At 49.5% G+C, this 24288-nt stretch overlaps 1 protein-coding gene across 5 annotated transcripts in view; it reads right to left on the bottom strand.

Annotated features, from left to right (window-relative positions):
• Positions 1 to 24288, bottom strand: part of MICAL2 (microtubule associated monooxygenase, calponin and LIM domain containing 2) — a 226922-nt gene that overhangs the window by 106471 nt on the left and 96163 nt on the right. For all 5 annotated transcript variants that reach the window (XM_060103822.1, XM_060103819.1, XM_060103818.1 and 2 more), the window contains 10 exons: positions 22229 to 22384; positions 18358 to 18458; positions 13774 to 14031; positions 12499 to 12614; positions 11522 to 11648; positions 10778 to 10868; positions 9488 to 9635; positions 8230 to 8429; positions 7728 to 7834; positions 90 to 158 (listed from right to left, as the gene is read on the bottom strand). In XM_060103822.1, coding sequence (XP_059959805.1) covers positions 90 to 158; positions 7728 to 7834; positions 8230 to 8429; positions 9488 to 9635; positions 10778 to 10868; positions 11522 to 11648; positions 12499 to 12614; positions 13774 to 14031; positions 18358 to 18458; positions 22229 to 22384 — 1373 coding nt within the window. The remainder of the gene's footprint in view (positions 1 to 89; positions 159 to 7727; positions 7835 to 8229; positions 8430 to 9487; positions 9636 to 10777; positions 10869 to 11521; positions 11649 to 12498; positions 12615 to 13773; positions 14032 to 18357; positions 18459 to 22228; positions 22385 to 24288) is intronic.

Here is a 24288-nt window from a genome sequence, read left to right as displayed (position 1 = left end):
GCAGGGCGACTGCCACGGTCGGAGGGCGGGCTGTGGTCACTGGCTGTCAGGAAACGGGCTTTGTGTAAACCGACACTGAGCACACGAACCTCCTCCAGGTTGTTGAAGCCTTTCCGCCTCCGCTTGCTCACGTCATTCTCTTCGGTTCGGCTGTCCACCTGTGATGGCCAAGAAAGCATGGTGAGAGCTCAGGGCTGTCAAGGGCTGCGATGCCAGCACTGGGGATCCAGCCCTGCCCGCCACCGCTGCCAGCCCAGGAAACAGATGGGCAGAAATTACCCTGCACCGTGACAAATGCTTTCGGCTCTGTTCAGGCACAGAGGAAGGAGCCTTCCCCAACCTCGGGAGCCCGGGGTTCTGTCAGAAGTGGGTGGGAACACAGCCCCCAAAATCATGTCAAAACATTCCAAAGCACAAAGAATCCCTGTGTCATGGGCAGGGATTGTCTCCTTGTCAGTGACCTTGGACTCAGAGTGGTCACAGCTGGGCCTGCTGATGCTGCCCCGTGGAGATCACCTCCCACGAAGAGGTGCCACTGGCTCCCCTCACGGGCAGGGATTCTCGGGACTTAGATCAGCTGTCCAGGAATTTGATGGCAAATTACGCCTGCCATTAAGCCACCATTGCAGCTACTGGTAAATGATATTATGTTAACTTCAAAGTAGCATCAGATATGGCCTGAAAACTATAGTGACCATACGGCCCAGTTTGCCCAGGACGGTTTGATGTATTGCTTTTTCCCCCAGCATAATTATGAATAGTGCCCCCTTTCATTTTCAAAAATATCCTGGTTTAGACAATAAATTGCATGGTTGTCCCATTGATAACCCCTTACAGCCTACTTTCTTCTTCCAAAATCTGGACATTTAAATCCAGAGAACCCTGCCCTACCTAAGCCCATTGCATGACCCTTGCAAAGGCCATCCAAGGGCGCACTTGTGGTCTGACTTATCTCCTCAAGGGAAGGAGGGGGACTGCACAGGTTGAGCCGATGCTACGAGCTGGGATGGGGCTGCAGGCTGGATTTAGTGCCTTGCCATGCATCCTGCTGGGTTAGCCTCTCCTTGACACTGGGGTTAGACCTCGAGCTAGGACCTTCCCCAAACGGACCTTCCCCAAACGGCCAGCCCACTGAGGACCATGGAGCCGTCCCCACCGACTATGCGTCCCTCCCCGGGGGAGCCTCCGACACCCTCAGCAGGGCCCTCCATAGCAGGGCCAGATTAAATCCCAGCCTTTGTTCCACACTGGATGCAGCTGAAAGGGCTGCGGGCCACCCTCTCCTCTCAAACCCAGGCAGGCAGCCCAGTCAGCCCCACACATTCTCACCTTGCCCCATCACAGAGGATCCTTTACCTCCTGGTTGTTCTAAATCAACAGTAATGATCAAAGCCCCCAGCATGCAGTCTAGTGTGTACTCAACTTACTTCCACAGGCAAGTATCTGCTCCCCTGCACTTACACTCCCCATCATCCCGCCCCTCCTCCTATTTACCAGCACCTTAAAAAAATTTTTAAGACAAAATTAACTACAGTTTAGTCATTGATATTTGTTCAAAAATGTGACCCTTCCCTTGCTCACGCAGCATAAAACAACAGATCAAAGGGCCTCGCCTTCCCTTCAACATTTTCCTCAGCTTCTAATAAATCATTATTCTGTGAATGGAAATGATTTCAACCCAAATGTTTGGGCAAACACCAAGAGAAACAGATGACCTTATTTACAGCCTCGGGTCCTAGAGGCCCAGGCTGTCTGGATGCCTGGCTCCACGGCCTGTGAGCCCTGCACTGGCCCGGAAACAAGCCTGTGAAAGTACAGGGTTTCCTCCCAACAAGAACGCTTCATGCATCGTCTTAGGGGTTTCTGTTGTTCTTCTTGTTTCTACCTTAAATGAGGACTTGGCTTTTCCCTCAAAGAGCAACACATCTGACTCTCTTGCATTCAGCAGCCCTGGCTGTGACTGGTCCAACTGAGCCTGCGTGGATCCAAACTCAGTACATTAGCCGCAGGCTCACAGAAAACACTCCTGGGGGGAGTGTACCCAGCAGCAGCACCTAAGAAGACGCCCAAATCCTTGGGGGGAGGGGTAAAAGGAAGTGGGTGGGGCAACATCAGCTCCTCTGATTCAGCCTGACCCATGGGACAATAAAATGCAGTCTATATGGTTAGCAACATACAAATCCAAAGGGTCTCTGTTCTTCCTTACGGATTTATCATGGAAGCACTGATTCTCAGATAAGAGCTAGGTTAAAGCAAAAAGCTTGAGAAAACACAAATCTAGAGATTTATCTCATTTTTTTCTTATCTGTATATCACTACTGGGGAGCCAAAAATGCCTCCGTAACGGCCTCTCCTTGGACTCTGCTTAGCACTGTAGAGAACTGGGGTACAAGGGGGAAGAAAATACTTATTGTGCCCCGAGAGAGTATGAGAATAAACAAATAACTCACTTTCTTTCTTTCTTTTTTTTTTTTTTTTTTTTTGCGGTACGCGGGCCTCTCACTGTTGTGGCCTCTCCCGTTGCGGAGCACAGGCTCCGGATGTGCAGGCCCAGCGGCCATGGCTCACGGGCCCAGCCGCTCCGCAGCATGTGGGATCCTCCCGGACCAGGGCACGAACCCGTGTCCCCTGCATTGGCAGGCGGACTCTCAACCACTGCGCCACCAGGGAAGCCCAAATAACTCACTTTCTTATTAATTCTTCCTGCCCTTTCACCCCAAGATACTTTCTTGTCGTTATTTCCCAATTATTTGAAAGATTCTACATACCAAAAGGCATTTATTAAACGACTTGGTGTTCTCCATTAAAAAAAAAATCAAAGACATATGTCTACCAATCTCATCATTTATTTGATCAGCACAAGATAATCACATTCCCATACTGCCTGACTTAAGGTGATTTTAGCCCCAACTTTATATTTAGTTAGCTGGTGGAGAAATTCAGATCCAGGTCATAGGAAGAGAGGTTGGCCATTGTAGGCAGTGTCCTGAGAGTATACTGGCCACCGTGATATTTAGAAAGATGGTCAGTGACACTGGCAAAAGAGCTCTTCCCTTCAATGGCAGAGCAGCATGGAGCCATGCTTCGAGTTCTGACATGAATTACTTCCCGGCTAAGTGACCTTAGGAAAATCACCCAACTTTTCTGACTTTTAGTTTCCTCACTTCTAAGATACTATACTATCTAGCTCATAAGTAAGTTACTGTAAGGATGAATAAATTCATGTATATAAGACACTTCTTCTCCTCTGAAGTGCTATATAAGTGTTAGACATTTTAAGTTAGGTTAGTGCTATTCACAGAATTAGAAAGTCTGAATTCTAGTTCTGGCTTTGACATTTACCACCTATATGGCACTGCATTATAATCTCCCTAAGACCAAGTTTCCCCATCTCTAAAACTGGGATGAGAACATGTCCCCTGCCTTCCTCAAAATGTAACAAGAGGAGCAAATGCGCTATGACACTGTAAAATGCTGGATCCATCATGGTTGCAATACGGAAGCCAGTGGTCAACCCAACTAGTTTTACCGTTTTCAGAAAACGAGCATCTTCATTTAGTCAGTATGGGATGGGGACCATCATTTATAGAGCCCCTTCCATGTGCCAGAGAAGGAGCTCAGACCTGCAGCTCACACTTGTTCAACGTTGTCTTCGCAGCAATGCAATGTTTATGTTATTACGATATTTTGCAGACAAGCAAAGGAACTTTGAGAGGTTTGAACACGTGCTGAATCCCCATCAGACCCAAATACGTATTTGTCGTCTGGGCTTCAGCTTGCATCCCCATTCTATAAGTCGGCGCAGCATCCCAGGCTGCAGTTACACAGAGGACAGGAGAGCGGTCACCCTCAGCAGCGACCTGCAGACTACAGGTGCCCAGGGTGGGATGGGGGCGGGCACGTTGCTTAAGCCCTGTGCTAACTGACCCGGGCAGCATCAGTACCTGTGTTGACTCCCTAAGCCATCTTCAGGTCTCTGAAGACTCGTACTGAGAAGTACGAGAACCGTAGTGGGAGTTTTGGCTGCTGGGTGGGTGGTTCTGTGAAAAGAGCTGGAGAAGGGGAGTGAGAGGAACTTAGGAAGTCACACTGGAAGGTCAGCTCCCTCCAGCAGAGACCTTGGCCCTCTTTGTTCACTGCTGTGCCCCCAGCACTGAGAACTCAGCATAATACGGGGACTCGGTAAATCTGTGTTTAGTTATTGGGTGAATGGAGGAAGCACTTTCTTACATAACTGCCCCTGGATCTTCGGAAAGTGTCTGTGCAGGAGGGTCAAGGAGAAGAGCTAGGAGGGGGACCCTCCAGCTCAGACCAGACACTGATCTGAGTCATGCTTTGTGAACCCCACTCCACCAGGGCCAGCGCTAGGGGAGGACCTGGGTCAGAATCAGCCAGCCGAGCAGGATAAATCCTGGAGCCACCCACCTGGCTTCTAGGATGGGCTTTCCAGGGACAAATGACAACTTCTGTGTTGTGTTGTCCCTCAAGGAATGGGCCCAGAATGGGGAAAACAAAGATCAGACACCTTGACTATGGATGTAATATAATATGTGTCATAGCTGAAGTGGACATAAATCCAGGCATTACCCACGTGTGGTAAGACGAGGTGAGCACAGACAGGTAGTGTGTGTGTGTGTGTGTGTGTGTGTGTGTGCACTCACATGCACATACAGGAGACGAGACCACATATGTGTGTTCAGATGTCACCTGTGAGCCTGGTGACAAGAGCTTTGGAGTCTCTAGGAACTGTCCCATGCTACAAGGCTTCTAGCTGCTGACTGGGACAGAGGCAGATTTGCAGCAGACCAAGAATCCCTAAGCTCTCTCTTCTCCTCCTACCCAGGCGTGGGCCATCCAGCCTTCAGAGATAACCAACCCCAGTAGGTTACCACTCACCAGAGGCACAACCCTCTTGGCGTGGAATGGGAAAGTCATTCTCTCTAAAATAAACAAGTGTCTGGATGGAGGAAGAGCCTTCAATTTTGCCCAAAGTTGTTCTCTTTTGCTGGAGTTTGGATGTTATCAGGAAAGTAAGATTAGGGAGGAAAGAAGACTTTAACACCAACATCAAAAACCAGGAGGGAGAGAGACTGTTAAGACTGGCTCAGGAGAGAAACAATGAGCCCTCTTCAGATTAAGAGGCCACATGTGAACAAAGGTGGGCTGCTCAATCCCGTATCAAGATGGTCCTCTGAAGTCAGTGATGGGGGAGGGAGGGGAATGGAGGGACGAGGGGAGGGGGCGAGGTCAAATCCAGATGCACCTGTACATACAGATCGTGTGTCTGAGCTCTGGTGTACAAAATCTTGCAAGCGCAGCCTAGCCTGCATCTCCAGTCCGTAGGGGCACGTGAACCAGGGCAGTGAAAACTGCATGTCTAATTACATTGACACCTTCTTGTGTAACTGCGGGGGAGCCCCCTGTACGTGTGCAGTTTTCAGTCTCCTGTGCAGACCTCCTCTGTGCATGTCCAGGGGCAACCTGGAGTGGACTCAATACTCTTTGGTCATGAGACATGTTAAGACCAAAGAGCATTGCAAACAGATTTCTCCAGACCAAAAAAGGATCCAGATATAAGACGAAGACACATGATAGAAAGGGGAGAAGGTACTTTGCACGTGGTCGTACCATTCCACTGGTGTTGAGTGGTGGACAGTATATGCTGGGGTGTTTTAGTGCCAGGGCAGAATGTGACCCAGTGGCCCTGCAAACCCACCAAACTACCAGTTTGAGGGAAAAGGGTGGGACAACTAATGCCCACACCGGGTGCTTACTTCAATGACCTAACCTCTCTACCTATCCGAGAAGCAGGGCAAACTTTAGACATTAAATGGGGCCATGGGAGGGAATCAGATCTGTGGATTTTAACCGCTCTCAAGATGGGCAGCCAAGGAGCACACCCTGGAGGAGACTGGACATGGGCCAAAATCAGCCAGGGCTGGGCCGGGCAGAGCCCACGCATCCCCGCTGCATTTGCTAGCACAGCCAGGGCAAAGTGGAGTGCCGCTCTGGAGCCCTCAGAGGGCCTGGAGGGCCTGGCTGCCGCTGACTTTTGACCATTCCCACCTCCTGAGCCAGAGCTGTCCAGGCTGTTTCAATTCGGTCACTCTGTAAACAGAGGTGTGGTGAGTGAAAGGTTTAAACATGCCTCTCCAGTTCCCAGCTGTGGGCTAAGTGGTGGAAGGAAAGCGGGTGAACGGAGAAAAGTGATAAATGTTTGGCTCAGGGAGCTTCCAGAAGGGCTGCACTGGCTTGCCTGGGAAGGAGTAGCCCAAAGCAGGGGTCCTCCGTCATCAGAGGAAAAGCAGCTGGGCTGAGGTGGGGCAAGACGACGACTGAGCTCTGGAAGACAGCTTTCACTCAGTGTGACCTACGGTGGGTCACGGCATCTCCCACAGAGGCTCTGAGTGGGGCAGCCTGGGGAGCAGAGGGGCACAGGGCAGTGGGGTGCAGCTCAGCCTTTCAGCTGCTCTGCTTACACCCGAGCTGACCTGCACACCCGCCCTCCCCAGCCCCCGGGCCTGTCCCTTCCTAGAGACAGGGCGTGTCGAGCACTAAGTACCCAGTTCCTGGAGTCAGCACAACCGCTGCTGCCTTCCAGGGAGCACAGCTCTCAGGGGAAAAAGTGACCACTGATCACATAGCCCAGGCAAAGAAAGGAGGCCACGGGGCCCCAGCCCCACCCTGGGCGGAGGGGTTGGCAGGACAAGGCATGACTGGCCAGCGGTTAAGAGCCTGTTGGCAACCCAGAGACGCTGAGACGCACACAGAGGCCTGCAGCCCTCTGCCGAGTCAGTGGAGGGAAGACAAGCTCTGTGCGAGCCCCTGCAGCCTAACATCTCTGGGCCTCCACTTTTTAACTGTAAAGTGAGCACATCAAGCAAGGCAACTTGTATTACACCTTCCACGGAGAGGTCGTCATTCACGTTACCCTGTAATTTCTCATTAGGCCTGTGGTTTCCAAATTGCGTACCAAGGCACCCTGTGGCACCAGAGTGAACTCAGAGAGGAGCCGTGGGATATTTTAGATTTTCTAGGGAAGCATGGTGATGTCTGTCACACACCTTGCAAAATTCCCCTACCAAGTTATTTGGATATAACTACTTAACAAACGAAAATGTTAGGCATTTCTTTTGATCTGGGGGCAGTGTGAAAAAAAATTACGAAGACACTAAAGGTGCCATAAGTTGGGAAAATTTGGGACTCTCTTTATTACGTTCTGAGCTCCTCAAAGGCAAGGTCCATGTATTACTCACCTCTGTATATTTGCTCCCCTCATCAAAAACAAACAAAACATTCAGCCTTAAAGTTGGCATGAACAGGGCCCAGTAAACATTGTTGAATGGATTAAAAAAACGAATGGAATAGAATATGTAAAATGTAGCCTCATCATCCACTTCTGCTACTAAATGGCCATCATGTTCTTGATCTAAATTGCTTAACAAAGTGAGATAGCGTGTCCATCTCCCTGCTTAGGAGGCAGAGCTAATCTGATTTACTTTTAAAAATACTCACCAGCATGTCCTCTTTGCTCTCTACCCTGCCCTTCCTATAACCACACTGAAGGCACTGAAGCTGGCTACATGGTGCAGGAGAACTTGACTGAGTTCTACTCATGTCTTCCTGAGCACTCGATCTGGGTAATTTATCAGCGTAAACAGACCCAGCACGTGGCATCTCCCTTCCCCTCACCCATCCACGTGTAAGAAGAAATTAAACAAACTTACTCGTGGAGTTCTCTTCCTTGGAAACGTGAGGTTGAGATAGTGATGAGAAATGGATGATTTGGCCATGCCAAGGTCAGCATTCTCTCCGTAGTTTTTGCGCCAAGCATCTGTTAGGAAATAAAAGTAAGACTGAGATCCAGATCCTTCCACTGCTCCCCCAGAGCTCACGGGGTGTATGAGACAAGGCCCCTCCAAAATAATTCCCTCACCCCCAACTGAAGCTGTCAGTGGCCCGCATAGAGGGCTGGTGCCGCTCTGTCAGTGATCTCCCGGTGACAAGGGCAGATGCAGGCCAGCCCCATGTGGCACCTGCCACACAGGACCCACTTACATACACGGGTCTGGGTGCGTGGGGTCCACCCTTGTTTGGGCTCAAAGGCAAAGGGAGGGCAGGGGTCAGCCCCAGAACAGAGGACATCAGTGTGAAGAGCAGCCAGATGTGGGCACAGGGCAGAGACAGCTCAGGGGCTGGCAAAGCCTCATCCTGAAAGCAGGTCCTTACCCACAGGCCTCAGCGGGGTGCCCCGGAAGAGCTCATAGAACTTGGAGAGGTACATGACCATGCTGAGCTTGTCAGGCTGCGGGGCTGAGGCCATCTCTTTGCCCGTGGTCACTGGGGGGATGCCAAACTCACGCTCGGCCACGTCAAATGCCAGCTGGTTGTTCTCCACAGTGTCATCTTCATTCAAAGAGTCAAAGTTGCTGGAGAATCAGAACAAGGTGAAGTTTTCAGAGAGGATGCAGAGGGGTGAAGAGCTAAGCAAACTTAGCCATAAGGAGCACTGTAAGTGACAATGCCCTTGCTCCAGTCCCTCCACCACTACCCCCCACCCCGCAGGGGGGCTCAGCCAGAAGACGCTAACCCTGTCCTCTCTCAGGGTGGAACCAATAAGATCTGGGCCATGAAAATGTCATTTGCTACCTGGGATGAAAAAAATCAGAAAATAATTGGAAAATTTATGAACTACTTTACATTTAAATAGTTCCCATTCGTTCTTTTCCTTTTAATTACAAAAGTGATATGGGCTTCTTGTAAATAAAAGAATCAAGCTATATAAAGTAAGAGGTGAGAGCCTCATCCCCTTCTCAAGGCAACCTCATTTCCTAAAGGTACCAGTTGATAAACTTTACTAGGTTTCCATCCAGCCTTCTGGATGAATTTGCTCATGGCTGTGAGGTTACACTGCAGTTGATTTAAACACAACATAATAGATGTATTGTGCTTTCAACATCGCAAAGCATTTCCAAAAACATAATCCAATCTTCCTAATGACCCTGCCATTATTCCTGATTTATAGATGAAGACGGCAAACTCGGAGAAGATAAGGGGCTTGCCCAACAGTATACAGCTAACGGATCTGGGTCACAAATCTAATTCTTTTGGCTGTAAAACCCTCAAGCTGGTCCCCAGAACTAGATCTTGCCCATAAGTCCTCTCTTGAGGGTAGAGCTCCAAGGTGTGAACACTCAAATTTCCCAAATGAAAGGAGTTTGGTGTATGAGTGCAATCAATCACTGAGCCTGAGTCATTCTGCTCCTTACATAGAAGGAACGCAGATCAAACAAGTTGCTGGCAGAATAATCAGTGCAAAGAGAAAAGAACAAGCTGGAGAAAAAATTCAAATTGAAAGTATGCAAAGAGAAATACTGATCTACGTCCTGAAGATTCTGCATCTAGAACAGCCCTGGTCTCCCTTGTCTCCAGGGTCCCCTTGGGCCATGAGGGGGGCTCGCCAGGTCCAGCTGGGCCCCAGACTCACATCAGCTCAGGCCGGAAGCGATGGATGATGGCACACAGGGCCAGGCCACTCCGCCAGGACGTGGTCAGGTCTGTGACGTTGACATGCTGGTAGCCCTTGGTCTGCTGCTGGCACCAGGTTAAGAGCTTGCTGGGCCGGATGTCTGACTCTGCAGCAAGAGGAGATGGACAGTGGTGAAGCGCTGTACGGAAATCTCAGCAGTTCCCCTGGGGACCCGCTCTGTCGGCCACCACGGGTGGGGACCAGGAGGAACAGCACTGAGGCAAGGGGCTGTGGGCACAGTTGCAGCCCCATGAGGGGGTCCTGTCGAGAGCATGCAGGAGGGCAGGATGCTTGGACAGGAAGCATGCTCTCCTGCAGGAAAGAGTTCCTGAGACGCCCTCTGGCCAGGTGCTGGTTAGAGGCTAAGAACATAGAGGTGAGGATGACATGGACTCTGCCAACAATATGCTTATCTTGTGGGGAAGACAGACACAGAAGTGGGTGACAATAACAGAGAAACCCAATGCCAGGGGAGCACATGAGTGGGTTTACCAGAGTCTACCCGGGCAGGGGAACTCGCCAAAGAAAGGGTCATGGAGGAGGTGCATTTGACTGCTTCTAGAAGAGTGTCTAGGACAGAAGGAGATCTCCAGGAAAACAAAAAGGACTGTGCCGTGGCAAAGAATCTAGAGAAACCTGCCATGTTATGTGACATGGTTTATTAAAGGCAGGCAGCAGCAGGGCGTGTGGGTGTGGAAGTCAGGGAGGAGTGCCTGGTGAGGCTGAGTTTGCCCGATGGCGGGCAGGATGCAAGGTCTGGGCAGGCAGTGGAAGCCAGGTGTGTCTTTAAGCAGGATGGTGACCTGAGCACAGCTGGGTGGATGCTGGGAAGCTGGTCATTTAATCATCCCTTCCCTCCGCACTGAGCACCAGCCTTGTGCACAGCACTGTGCCAGGCCCTAGAAGACCAGGAAAAGAGTGAAGCACATGGAGCTTGTTATCTAGCTGGGGAGACAAGACTCCTCATACTGGAAACAACAGGAAAAGAAAAGCAAGTCCCAGGGAAGTCAGTCCGGTTCACTTTAATGTGTCAAGCGCTCGCCTCTAACCCACACAGTGATCCTATGGTTGGTATTGTCCTTGTCCTGGTTTTACAGATGAGGAAACTGAAGTGCAGAGAGCAGAGGCACCTGGCCAAGGTCATGCAGGTCACTGGATCAGAGCCAGGCTGGCTGCAGGGCCTGTGCCCCAGTGGCCACCCAGCAGGCCTCCTCCCTGCAAAGCTGGGGTCCCAGGAGGGCCACTTACCCCGCCTGGAGAGGCTGACGGATCTCCTCACTGAGCCCAGCCTCTCGAGAGGGCACTGGTGCAACTCTTTAGTGATGTACAAATGCTTCACCTAGGAGCGAGAGAGGACACACAGCTGTCTGCTAGTTTTTCCCCAAACCCTAGCCATTGCAGGGCCGCTGGACCCACCCCACCCTCTCATCGACACTGGCTGCCCTCTTCCTCTCTCGCCGAAGGACATGACCTTCAGCAAGGGAACCAGCAACTTGAGACAGAGCTGCGGGTCTGTCATCCACCCAAAAGTGGGGGAACTCGAGTGTGAATACATGTAATTGGCTGGTTTTTAAAATTCACACCATTCTTTGTGCTATTGACTGAAGAGGTCAGAGCTTGTGTGACTCTAACTCGATGGGAGAAAAAATAGACTCCAGGACCTCGGATGGAAAGAACTTCGTATTTGATCAAGGAGATTATTTGAGAGAGGTATGCTCAGCAATGCATATGCTCAGTGACAAATAAACATACGTAAATACATGTACATATGTGGACACACACTTACATGTGTTCTAGTTCTCTCCTGTTGGCTAGAGAGATGCTGACTCTACTTCACTCTGTGGCTTTCCCAGAGAGAGGAATTGGCCTCACCTTTGGGCCAAGAGGCAATGGCGGCCTGGGTCCCAAGGATGTGCCAAGATTTTAGGTGACCCCCCACTTCTCACCGCTCAGTGCCTGGTGACCCACATAGGACTCCAGGCAAGGCCTTACCTGATGGGGCCTGACGCAGTTTGAGTTGAGGTTTGGGTACCGCGTCCCCGGGTCCAACGTGTACTGCTCAAAGTTCTTGTTGATGTTCTCTGGGGTCGTTTGAGGTAACAGCCGGTAAAGACTTTCTCTGGAGGAAGGCAGAGCAGAGAGGTCAAGGATTGCTCTTGCAGCCTCCGGCCTTCTCTCCACTCCTCCCCTCCACCCGCCTTCCCCTGCTCCCAAGAGCTTCTTAGATCTGTGTTTGCATAACCCTTCCCAGCAATGCCTGGCCCTCCTGGTTCTCAAGATCTGCAAAGCCGGGGAGGGTCAACACGGTCAAGGGGAAGCAGGAGGGACCCTAGGAGGTGGTGAGGCTGGCGTCCTCCCCGGGGCAGAGGGCAGGGACTCAGAGCTGGCAGCCCAGAGACTTGCGGTTTTACTCTAACTGCCACTCAGCCACACTGCCTCCTGTGGCTGGTCCCCCACGACCACAGGTCTCCACACCCAAGACCAGCAGGGGCCCGTCCCCACCCGCCAGCCCTGACTTATCCTGGTCCACCAGCTGTCACAGCCACGTGGCCAGCAGCAGGGGTCTGGGAGGAAGCCCAGGATCTCAGCAGCAGAAGAGGCCTGGGAAGTGAGAGCACCCAGCCCCCAACAGAGTGGGACTCAGTGCTGCAATGGAAGCTTCCCCTAAACCTCTTCTGGCTCCTCAGTGCCTCAGCAGTGCCAAGAACCCCAACTTCAGGGCCGCCCTGGATGAAGATTTCTCTTTGGCATCCAGGGCTTAAGGGCCTGGCCCCCACGGAAAGTCACTGGGGGAGGTAGATCATGACAGAGAACGTTTCCTTGGGGACCCCAATGATGAAATCAGGCCACATGTGGGAAGGCAGATGAGAGGGGGCAGAGGCTCCAGGTTCACCCAGCCTCACTCCCTCTCCTGCCTGAGTTTTGACCCGGCCCTGCCTCCAGCTGAGGGTCCTGCTGTTAATACTCACCTTTCAGCCAGCAGCTCCAGGCGAGGAGTGCCCTGGTCCCAGCTCTTCACCATCCATGCCGTGTCAAAGGCTGCCAGGAAGCCGCGGGCACAGCCGGTGCCCATCGGCCAGAACGGCTGCAAAGGACACATGCAAAGTTCTAGTTGATTCCAGTGATCCCCAGACTGCCATCCCATTCTATCCAGCACTTGGTGTTTGCCAGGCCTGTGCGAGGCACAGAGAGGTGACAGGCAGCCCACTGGGACTCACCACAAACACCAAGAGCTGTAGCACAAAGTCACATGCAAGGGTGCTATGACACGGGAACAGCAAAATTGCTTTGGGGGCTCAAAAAGGCAGAGGCAAAACCTCCCTGAGGGAGGGAGATAGAAATCAAGGAATGCTTCAGGGAAGAGTTGCATTCGTGCTGATTTTAAAGAATGAATAGGATTCTGATCTTGATCTGTTCAGAACAGTGTGGGTGAAGGCTTGGTGGCGGGAAAATGACGGAGCCGGATGGAAAAACAGCCCGTCTGGTTTGGGTGCAGCAGAGAACACGGGCGGGGAGTACCGGGAGAGAGAAAGCTGGGAGGGAGGATTGGGGCAGAAGCAGGGAGGGTGCTGAGTGCTTAAGCAAGGAGCTTAGGTTAGAGTCCGCACACAGTGGTGAGCAAGCATTGATTCACCAAGCTAAGTTCTAACTGAACTGTTCCACGTGCACCCAAAGCATGAAATTTGATGCTAACTTCAGATAAATACATCAACATTTTTTGGTCAGTGCTTACACTAAGATAAAAATTTACCCTTTCTGAAATCATTCATTTAATGTAAGAATCCTAGCATCTGCAGATTTTCTGGGAAGAATTTTGAGCAGGAAGGCCATGGACTTTGGGGCCCACACTCTTTTCTTGCTCCTATTCGAACTCGATGCTGAAAAGGCCACAGAAATCCACCCAGAGGATGAAGAAGTCTCCAACCAGCGGTGGATCTGCATGCTCTGGGAAGGATGGCCTGACCCCGGGCCGCTTAATTTTGTACTTAAACCGAGAAGTCAGCCCAGAAAAACCCAGAGGAGCAAGAGAAAGTGTTCCTGCCTGTATTACAGGCAGAATTGACCCCCCTAAATTTCGTCAAAGGTCAGGCTCTGAGGCCAGGACGGGTTCGGCAGAGTCCTGCCAGTTGGCTGAGAGCCTGTCCTTCCCTTGGGCTGCAGGACAGCAGATGCTGCCAGTTAGAATAGCAATGTGGGGATCTGTCTTCCAGCAGGAATGAGGGGGCTCCAAAAGCAGGCGGTACCTCAAGCAAGCTGTCGCCCACCAGGGCCACGAGCAGCTGGTGTGACTGTCGTTCGCGCACCAGGGCTGCATTCTCGGAGGCGTACATGGAGGTGAAATCGAACATGGCCACGTCGGGTTGTCCGTAATGGTTCATGGCAAAGTCTAAAGACGGCAGCTGGTAATTGGTGGCGAAGTCTGCAGCTTCACGTGCATAGGAAAGCAGGTTGTCCTGGTTCACATTCTCTGCACACAGCAGCATCTCTGTGTCAATATAGTCCTGGGAGAAAGAACAAGAGCACAGTGTAACAACCTGCCCCTCCAAAGGGCAAGGAGTCATACCTACTTCTTTGTAAAAGGACATGGAACAGATTTGCAGAGAGGTTAATCAAAACAGAAATAGAAAATCGGGGCCAAGGAAATAAAGAGGAACCAAATCAGCCATCTGTGAACGTTAACAGAGTTATGATTAAGCATCAAATTTGGCTTTGAGCTTCCTGGCATCCAAGGCAAAAGGGAAATGTGATATATTACAGGGCTTTCCTTATCAGAAAGAAGGAAGCATAGAAATTCCTAGGGGAGGAAATTTTTTCCTGGCACTAAATTCTAAAAGAACTGTCTGACATAGGAATTTTGACAGAGAACATGGTGTTGTCATGAACAGTGTACTCAGTAATGATCCTGCAGCAAATATAGAAGCATGTTTCATATGGCTGGTTCTTGTGATAACTTTCAGTGAAACTAAAAGACAAAAGAGCAAATGAGTAAGACTGATTTTATAACGGACTAAGCTAAGCTAATGTGGTCCAGAAATGCTGCGGCTAGCGGTCAAACAAGTCCGAAAAAGAAATGGGTAATTGGCATAACTCTCAAACGTTCTCTCCATGATCAGTTATCCCTTTTCTCAACAGGCTGAGGGCTCCTTGGGGCTCTGCTTTGCTCTTACAGTGTTAATTGTTACACTTCCCTGCTGGGAGGTAGAGAACCCTGAGCTTAGAGGACTAGTATATCCACCCCGGAGGGACACTGGCAGTGAACTATAGGATGTTTCCCAGAGTCCAATCTGCTCATTGTGTGGCTATAGAAACTAAAAGACTATCTTTCCCAAAAGGTGACACAGAAAATGCAAATCCCTTGGAGCAGGGGGCAGGGGGCAGGGACTAGTGTATAAGACCAACACAGGCCTTGGGTCAGTGAGATCAACAAGTCAAATTCCATCTCTGTTTACTGACTGCATAAATTTGGGCACGTTATTGAACTTTTCGAAGTCTCCGTATTCTCACTTGTAAAATTTGAATTTGTAAAATGAGACTAACAAAATCTACTCCCTATATAGGACCACATGAGGACTGAATGAGACCGTGGACACAACTCCTTAGCCCAAAGCCTAGGAATTGGGAAGTTCTCATTGATTGGGAATTCCTGTCCCTAATAAATCATGATGGCACAAACCACACCATATGGTGAAGTGATCCCAGACCCACTGAGGGCAGCAGCAAGGGCATTTAGAAAGGTCTAAGAAGGCACATCCTCAACTACAAACAGTGACCTACTGTGGCAATTTTCCCAACAGCCATGATTTCCCAGAAATTCTAACATTTCCATATCCAAGCCACGTCAACTAAATGGAACCCAGCGTTGGCCCGAGAGCCCTTTGTCAGGTCATGGCGTCCAGGCTGGAGCTCCTATTATTCGCTTTCCTTTCTCATACCTATTCTTATATCACATAATCACTCTCCTTCTTGAAGGTGTGGAAGAGTGAATGGAGAGATCTCAAAAATACCCCCTCTTCAAAACATGCCACAACAACCTTTGCAGAGGACCGGGTGACGGATGAATGTGGACACCATATGATGAAGGCGGCACCTGGTGCTGAAACCACACGCAGGACTGTGGGGACCTGGCCAAGGGGCAGACCCCCTAGCTGTGCCAGGATGACAGGCACCTGGCACAGGGCTGCTGGGAGGAGCCATAGGGCCTTGCAGGGCAGGAGGTCCCAGGTGAGCGGGCAGATGGCAGAACAGACTTGTAGGGAACAGATGAGAACAAGGATGAGAGAGAAAAAGTGGGAACAGGGCTGTAATAAAGTGGGCAGAGCTGAGGAAGGAGCGCTAAATGAAGATAAAGGCAGGGGGCGAATTTGGACCTCATTTTGCACAGGCCCAGGGAACTGAAGAGAGGCTGGGTCCTACACAGAGGTGGGGAAGGAGAGAGGGAAGCAGTCAACATGAGAGAAGGGTGGGGAATCCAACAGGAAGACTAGTCACCCCAAGTGAAAAGCTGGAAAGAAGCGGTAGACCAGAAGAGAAGGTCAGACAATGCCTGTTCACTGCTTCAAATGAGGGTGGACTCGGCATTGAGAGACCAGCTGTGATGTGTATACATCCACCTCACACACCTGGCAACTAAGCTCCCTCCTACTGAGGTAAGACCAAGTCTGTGTGTGCATGGACCAGCAGAGGTAGGGGCCAGGAAGGACGGACACAGCTGGGAGCCCAGAGGCAGGGTTTCCTGAGAGAAACTTTACTCTCCCTTCAGTAGTCATAGAAAGAGGCCCAGAGATCAGCAGGAATAGATGGGGAAGCAGGTCAGTCAGTCATTCAACAAACATTCAGTCAGCACCTTGTGCGTCTCGAGGAAGACGCTGACCCATACAGGGACAGGAAAATAGGGGACTTGCCATTCCTCTGGGAGCGAGAGAAGAATGGTAATTTAAGTAGCTCGGGGTAGACGGGTCAGCTCCCAGCTTATGCAAATGCTATAGAGCTTGGCTGGACACTTGGAGACTCAAGCCAGGGCTCCTGAACCAAATGGTGTCCAGTTCTCCCATGTCCAGCCATGGCCTCCAATTTCTAGAGTTCATGTCTTATACCTGAGGGCCCTCTGTACCAGTTCAGCTGATACTCCCAGATTCTCTGAGGGAGAAAGAAGGCCTTGATGAGGACAACTGTGGGCCTGGGATCTGCTCCTAGCTCCTGCAGTAATTATGGGACCAGAGCGAGGGGCTCCCACCTACCTGTGCCATGACACAGAGCCTGAGAGGGGAGCACGGAGGGGCTTTGACAACTGCCAAAAAATCAAGTCACCAGGAGCAACATGTTGTGGCCAGGACAAATACCCTGGGATGACCTGGGGGAACCTTAGCATCTCAGCAGGCCGGAGTACTCAGCCAGTGAAATAGGAACCCCAAGTCAAACATGGCCTGACTTTCCAGGGGTGGGATAAACAAGAGTCTCCCTAGACCCTCCCCTGCAAAGGTACCCTCTGCGCCTGCACCATGGACCCCAAATAGTCCTTCACTATCTGACACAGGCATCCCAACAGGCGAGGTAACTTAGGGAGGGACACTCGTGGAACAGAGGGAAAATGGGGACATGGCCTCACCTCCCCCAGATCGGATCAGCAGTGGGGCACCAGATGTTGAAACCCACTGCTCGCACATCTGCTGACTGTGCTAAGTAGGCTTCATTCAACCCCAGCCCCGCCCCCCCACCAATTCCCAGCCTTCTGTCCAGCAGCTCGGCCTCTCAGCAAAGCCCTGAGCTGATGTGGAGGAGGCCCAGGGGAGGGCTGGGTTACTGAAGCTGCCCAGCCGGCTGCCAGCACAAGCTGGCGTGAGGATAGGCACATTCTTCTCTGACAAGCAGCAATGAATGGTCACTGTGCTGCCTGGGCTACAGGCCGACAACCCAAGAGCAGGCTGACCTTGGACTGCATGATCCTTATCTGAAGGGTACAGCAGCAGCGGCAGCTGTAGAAACAGGGTCTCTGGAGGGGTTGAAACCTGACCAAAGAAGGTGCCAGCCTGGTGCTGGCCACTCCATGTGCTCCTTCCTTGCAGCCCTGCTCTCTGTATAAGCATGAAGGTGCAAAGGCAGGAAGCAGAGGCCAGGAAGCCAGCAGGACAAAAAAGCAAGTGTCCAAACCAGGCAGAGAAGTTATGGAGGGAATCTACCAACTTGCTATACGCCAAGCGCTCTGTATACGTTTTAAAATTTATTCCTCTGAACAATCCTTTTAGATAGAAACTATTATTCCTATTCTGCAGACAAGAAGACTGAGGTTCAAAGAAGGCAAACAGCTTAGTCACAGTCCTGAGTTAATACGTGGCAGAGCGAAGATTCAACTTGAGTCTTCTTGACTGCAATAGGGCTTTCCCCCATACCATGACAAGGGGGCCGCAGCGTGAAATTCACAAGTGAAACTGCCTGGATCGCACTAGGACAAGGAGCCCCCATCTGCCTCCAAAGTATGTGTGTGACCTCCCAGAAAAGGAGGCAGGGATGAGACACTTGAAAGGAAAAGACTCAGCTGATCTCTCAGTGGTTAAGAACCCACACTAACACCTGGGTAAGAATTTCAGCATTTCCCCCTCCCGCACCAGCCCAGCTCTCTGCAGAAACACCTCTGCCTCTATTGTTCGTGTGGGCTCCTCCATCCAACACTCATGCACCACCAAGGAGAAGGGCGTGGTGGATGGTGGTCCCTTCCCTCTTCCCCCCATTACTCAGTTTCTGGCAGGATGACATCTGCTCCCACACTCACTGATGCTGCCAGCCCAGGTCACAAAGGGAAAGACAGGACATCATAGCCAAGCGATACGTACATTAATGATGACACCTTTGTCAAGCAAGCTCTGCTTCTTGGCAGTCATGACAAAATAGTGGGTGCAGTCCTTGTAGTAAACAATGTTCTCAAGATCAATCCCTGAAAAGAGAAGGTTCATGGACTCAGTATTATTTCCTTAGCGCCTACTGTATGTCAGGAGCCCTGCTTTGCCTCATTACAGGTCTCACTATTTACCTGCAGAATATTGGTGTTAGACAAGTTTTTAAGACATACAGGGCGAGCAAAGATAAGATCAAGTGCCAGAATTTACCCTAGTCACCACAGCTAGCTTTCACAGTCCCACAAAGATAGTATTTCTTGGGCTTCCCTGGTGGCGCAGTGGTTGAGAGTCCGCCTGCCGATGCAGGGGACATGGGTTCGTGTCCCAGTCCGGCAAGATCCCACACACCGCGGAACGGCTGGGCCCATAAGCCATGGCCACTGAGCCTGTGCATCCAGAGCCTGTGCTCCGCAACGGGAGAGGCCACGACAGTGAGAGGCCCACGTACCGCAAAAATAAAAAGATACTATTTCTTTTCTTTTTAAATTGAGATATAACATTGTTTAAGTTTAAGGTGTACAACATGTTGATTTGAGACATTTATTTTAAAAACATTTTTTATACTAATTATTTTTATTTTTTTATTTTTTATTTATTTATTTTTGGCTGCGTTGGGTCTTCGTTGCTATGAGCAGGCTTTCTCTAGTTGCAGCGAGCAGGGACTGCTCTTTGTTGCTGTGTGCAGGCTTCTCATTGCAGTGGCTTCTCTTATTGCTAAGCACGGGCTCTAGGCACGCGGGCTCAGTAGTTGTGGCGCATGGGCTTCATTGCTCTGCGGCATGTGGGATCTTCCTGGGCCAGGGCTCCAACCCATGTCACCTGCATTGGCAGGCAGATTCTTAACCACTGCGCTATATATTGCAATATGATTAAGCCACTGTTTTTCTTTTTTTAAAAAAATAAATTTATTTATTTAATTAGTTTTGGCTGCATTGGGTCTTGTGCACAGGCTTCTCATTGCGGTGGCTTCTCTTGTTGCGCAGCAGGGCTCTAGGCCAGGCGGGCTTCAGCAGTTGTGGTTCATAAGCTTTAGAGCACAGGCTCAGTAGTTGTAGCGCACGGATTTAGTTGCTCCGTGGCATGTGGGATCTTCCCAGACCAGGGCCCGAACCCGTGTCCACTGCATTTGCAGGTGGATTCTTAACCACCTCGCCACCAGGGAAGTCTCCTAGCCACTGTTTCTTTTAAAACTCATAAAGCCCTTTGGGGCTGTAGACCAGTATTTCCAAGTCACAGCTGAGTATGTGCTGCAGGAAGGCACAGTGCTATCTGTGGCGTGGCAGCTAAGTGGCAACAGAACCAGGATTTGAACCTCAGCCTGTCTGATTCCAAGTCCCATCCACCGTTTCCTCCATGTGACCAGAGATGCAAAGAGCTGTGTGAATTCTCCAAGGACTGCTAAGGGACATTTCCACCATCCCCCTGTTATGTGTGAAAACCCAGGTGCCCTGGTAGAAAAACTCAAATCAGAGGACTGGGTTGTATCTTTCTGTGCTTTCCACCAACTGCAAAAGACTTTATAGACTAGGTTTCTGCCTTTAAAACAATGCCGTAAGACGACAGTGTTTATCAAAGTAGGATCCTTAGCCAGCAGCAGCAGCAGCATCACCTAAGGACTTATTAGAAATGCAAATAACTGGAGCCCGACCCCAGGCCTACAGACTGGGAAACTCTGGGGGTCTGGCCTGCAATCTGTGCTCGAACAGGCCTTACAGGTGATTCTGATTCACACTCAAGTTTGAGAACCACTGGTTTGGTTTCTTTGGAGAGAAAGGAACAGATGCAAGGCAACTTATCAGCAGTTATCACAGAGGCTGCTGGGTAACCATGGAAACCCCTTTATGACCGTTAAATAGGAAACAGCCATCAATGCACAGGGCCCCCCAGAGGATGCGAGGAAATACTCTCATTCTGTGAGGGGCATTGTTGTCGAACAATGGCCAAAGGTGATGACCTTTGCAAAGTGCAAAGGAAGCTCATTGAAACATTTGGAAAAACAAACTTGATGTTCTGTCATAATTTATATTTGGTGGTTTATTTAAGCATTTATTTTCTTGGTTTTTGAGGGGAAGAGAGGGCTGGAGAATTCTTAAATCATTCAAAAGGACATAATATGCTGGAAGGAAATACTTTTTTTTTTTTTTTATAAAATAATGCCACCATAGTGACACTCAGAGGGTCATGCAGTGGACACACATTGCTGTGGCCAGTAAGAAGCAGAGTCTGGCTCAATAACTAATCCCATTCCTAGAAAGCTATCTAACGGAAATAATCCAAAAGAAGTAGTTTTATTGGTAACAGTAAATAACTGAAAGGTTTAAATCAGAAGTCTGCAAACTTTTTCCATAAAGGGCCAGAGAGTAAATATTTTGGGCTTTGTAGGCCATCCAGTCTGTGTCGAAAGCCCTCATGGCATCAAGGTAAACAAACCGGCCTGGCTGCATTCTAATAAACCTCTATTTATGGACTATAAAATTTGAATTTCATAAATTTTCAATTTGTCCCCAAAATTTCTTCTTTTGATTTTTCTGCAGCCATTCAAAATATATTAAAAACCATTCTTAGCTTGAAGGCAATACAAAAACACATGGTAGATTTGCCAACCCCTGGTTTAAATGCTTCAGCAGTGGGTGACAATATATCCACTTCAAGAGCTATTCCAACAAACCTGACCATCAGTAGGACTGGGCACAATGGACAGTATTTAAAATGTGATGCTGAATGAGAAAAGGAGAATAACAGGATTGACACTATGGTAAAAACTCTAGCCATGTAAAAAGTAAGGAGGCAGGTGGAAAATTACCGAAAAGGACTACATGAAAATGAGGACTGTTCCTGTGCTAGGTGGTGCTGGGTGTTAATAATTTATTTTTAGTACAAAACTTCTATTTAACATTGTTACACTGCCTTTTCAAGGAGAAATATTTATTTTTCCAAATCAGGTTAAAAGAAAGGGAAAAAATCTGAAATTTACTTAATTGGGAGCAGGAATTTCATCCCTCTTTGCTCTCACCCTGCTTTATTTTTTCTCCACTATCCTTATAGACCACCTAACATGTTATTTGATTATTAATGGTCCCTCCACAACCCACAGAATATAAGCTCCAAGAGAGGGGATTTGCTTGTTTTGCCCACTGCTCTATCTCACGCCCTTGAACAGCATTTGGCACATAGTAGGTGTTCAATAAATATCTGTTGAGTAAATGAACGAATCCCTTCTTTACTCAAGTCCCATGGTTTGGGGACAACAGATGCCCCTGGGTGAGTGTCGTGCCCCACCCCCCCGCATCCCTGACTGTTCCTGAGGGAAAGGGCAGTGGGTGCACTGATAAAAGCACCTATGCTTCTCAGGGACCACCCACAGTTTACTGGCTCCCCGTCAGAGTGCTCCGGGATCTCCACATTGGCGTCGGGCCTAGATTCACCAGCCTGCATTAGGATGGTTTCCGTGGCTCTCCCTCCCTAGACAAGGGCCACACTATTGGGAGGGTACCGTGTCAACCTCGACTGTGTATCCCATGACATTGAGTGCGGGCATTCAATGGGCACTCAGTAAATGTCTCCTGAGTAAATAAATGTTTTTCTATTTTCATGTACAACATCTAGAACTTTCCCTCAAGAATCCCTCTTGTCCCCGAAGGAATCCTGCCCATCATTAATCCTAAAGAGAAATCCCTGCTTCCACTTTATCAGCGTGAGTCTCCTGTTCCCAAGAACTGGGAAAGCTGAGTGCCCTCCTCCCTCAACCCCTGTGTGCTACAGAGAAGCATGGACAATGGCCTGGTTTGGAGCAAGGTGAGGGTCCCACCTGTTTCTTCTTTAAGATCCTGAAAAAATTTCTGATTGAAGATGAAAGCCACGCCGCTAATCTCTTCCACCTTGGCCTCAGCTGTGCTGTTTCTGTTTATGAAGTTGGCGGTGATCGCAATAGCCAGCTTCCCACGGAATTCTTTTCTTCTGAACCCTGTGGGAGGAAAAGGGGAAAATTGGGTCTTTCTTCTGGATTTGGTGTGAAAACTGGAAAAGATTACTGAGAAAGCTATTCTCAGATGGCCGACAGGCCAGTGAAACCAGAATTTTGGATCTAGAGAACAGGGGGCAGGCAGAAATGCTGAGGTTTGTCCCCGAGGAGAAAACCCGCTGGAGGCCTTTCAAAGTCAGTGGGACTTTTTCCTTTTCTAAAATCTATAGGACCAATTATCCTGGTTAGGCTTCCACAAACAAAAGGCTAAACTGTGCTTCTCCAATGGGCAATCACAGGGCTCATCCTTTAGAGGATGTGTTAGGCATTGCTGCAAGGTAGTCTCATGAAAGACCCATCTGCACTTTAAACTTATACAATTGAAACTACGTTGTCAGCATTTCTCATGGTTTTTTTTTCCCCCCTTTGAACAGTAGAATTACGAGATTGAATTCCTGTGCAACAGAGATTTTAACAAATTTTCTTTCTACCTCCAGTCCATAGTGACTGGCACTTAGTACACAGTCAATAAATGTATAATGAATAGATGGAATTCTAACTTGCAATTATTTTAGTTCAGTGATTAATCGAGGTTCTTACAGTTTTCAATGGTATACATTGAAATCGTTTTTTAATGGCCGTTAAGAATTTTGCACCCAATTACAATATGGGGGTTTTTTCCTCCCACGCCGACAGGCAATTCCAGGACAGCAGCTGGGTGCCCTACACTTCAACTCAATTCTGACACTATCTACTCAGAGATGGCATCAGATCCCACAGGTTAAGGGCTCAGTCCCACCAGACTGCCCCCCACTTCAAATGCCAATTATAAGCCCATGTTGTCACCTGTGCTTCTGACTAACCAGCTATAGATTGTAGGTTCAAGGACTCCCTCCTTGGATTTAATTTTCTAGAGTGGCTCTCAGAACTCAGAGAACATCTTACTTCCTAAACAACTCGGGAACAGCCAGTTGGAAGAGATGCTTAGAACAAGTTACGGGGAAAGGGCGTGGAACTTTCACGCCCTCTCCAAACAACCTGTTCACCAACCCGGAAACTCCACACCGTCTCCTTTGGGTTTTTGTGGAGGCTTCATTACAGATGCCGGATTGATTAAATCACTGGCCATTGGTGACTGAACTCAATCTCCAGCCCCTCTCCCCTCTCAGGAGGTCAGAGGGTGGGACTGAAAGTTCCAACCCTCTAATCACTTGTTTGGCTCCCCAGGCAACCAGTCCCCTCCCTTCCTTAGTGGTTTCCAAAACTCTCTTCATTATCATAAACTCGGTGTGAAAAGGAGCTTGTTATGAATAACAAGACACCCATTTCACCCTTATGGCTCTGAATTGATTTCAGGAACCACGGACAAGAGGCCAAATATCATAACAAAAAATGCTCCTATTTGCCCTTATGGCTCAGGAAATTCCAAGGGTTTGGGTGGCTGTGCCAGAAAGGGGACAAAGACCAAATATAATTGCCCAATTATAAACCACACTGTCACAGGCAGTTACACAGAGGATCACAAGCAGGTGGTCCCATTTCAGTGGACCACCTCCTCCTAATCCCCTTTCTTTTTAGCATCTGTCTTTTCCTGTAGTCCTGAACTTCCCCTCCACCCCAGGTACTGCTGTTTACTTTGCTTAATGCAAGGCATTTGTCTTGCTAGCAGACAGAAACGGTCTTCAGCACCTGTGGGAATTCCCCTCACATTGGCTTACCAGACACTGAAGCCTCTTGGCAATTCCCAAACTTCTTTGTCAAAAATCCCTTTGACTAAAAACCTTGGGTTGGGATTCCCTGGTGACGCAGTGGTTAAGAATCCGTCTGCCAACGCAGGGGACATGGGTTCGAGCCCTGGTCCAGGAAGATCCCACATGCCACGGAGCAACTAAGCCCGTGCACCACAA

Source organism: Mesoplodon densirostris, chromosome 7 (assembly GCF_025265405.1).
Source record: "Mesoplodon densirostris isolate mMesDen1 chromosome 7, mMesDen1 primary haplotype, whole genome shotgun sequence".
NCBI classification, from domain to species: Eukaryota; Metazoa; Chordata; class Mammalia; order Artiodactyla; family Ziphiidae; genus Mesoplodon; species Mesoplodon densirostris.
Note: the sequence above shows the minus strand (reverse complement) of the source record. Positions and strands in the feature narration are given on the sequence as shown.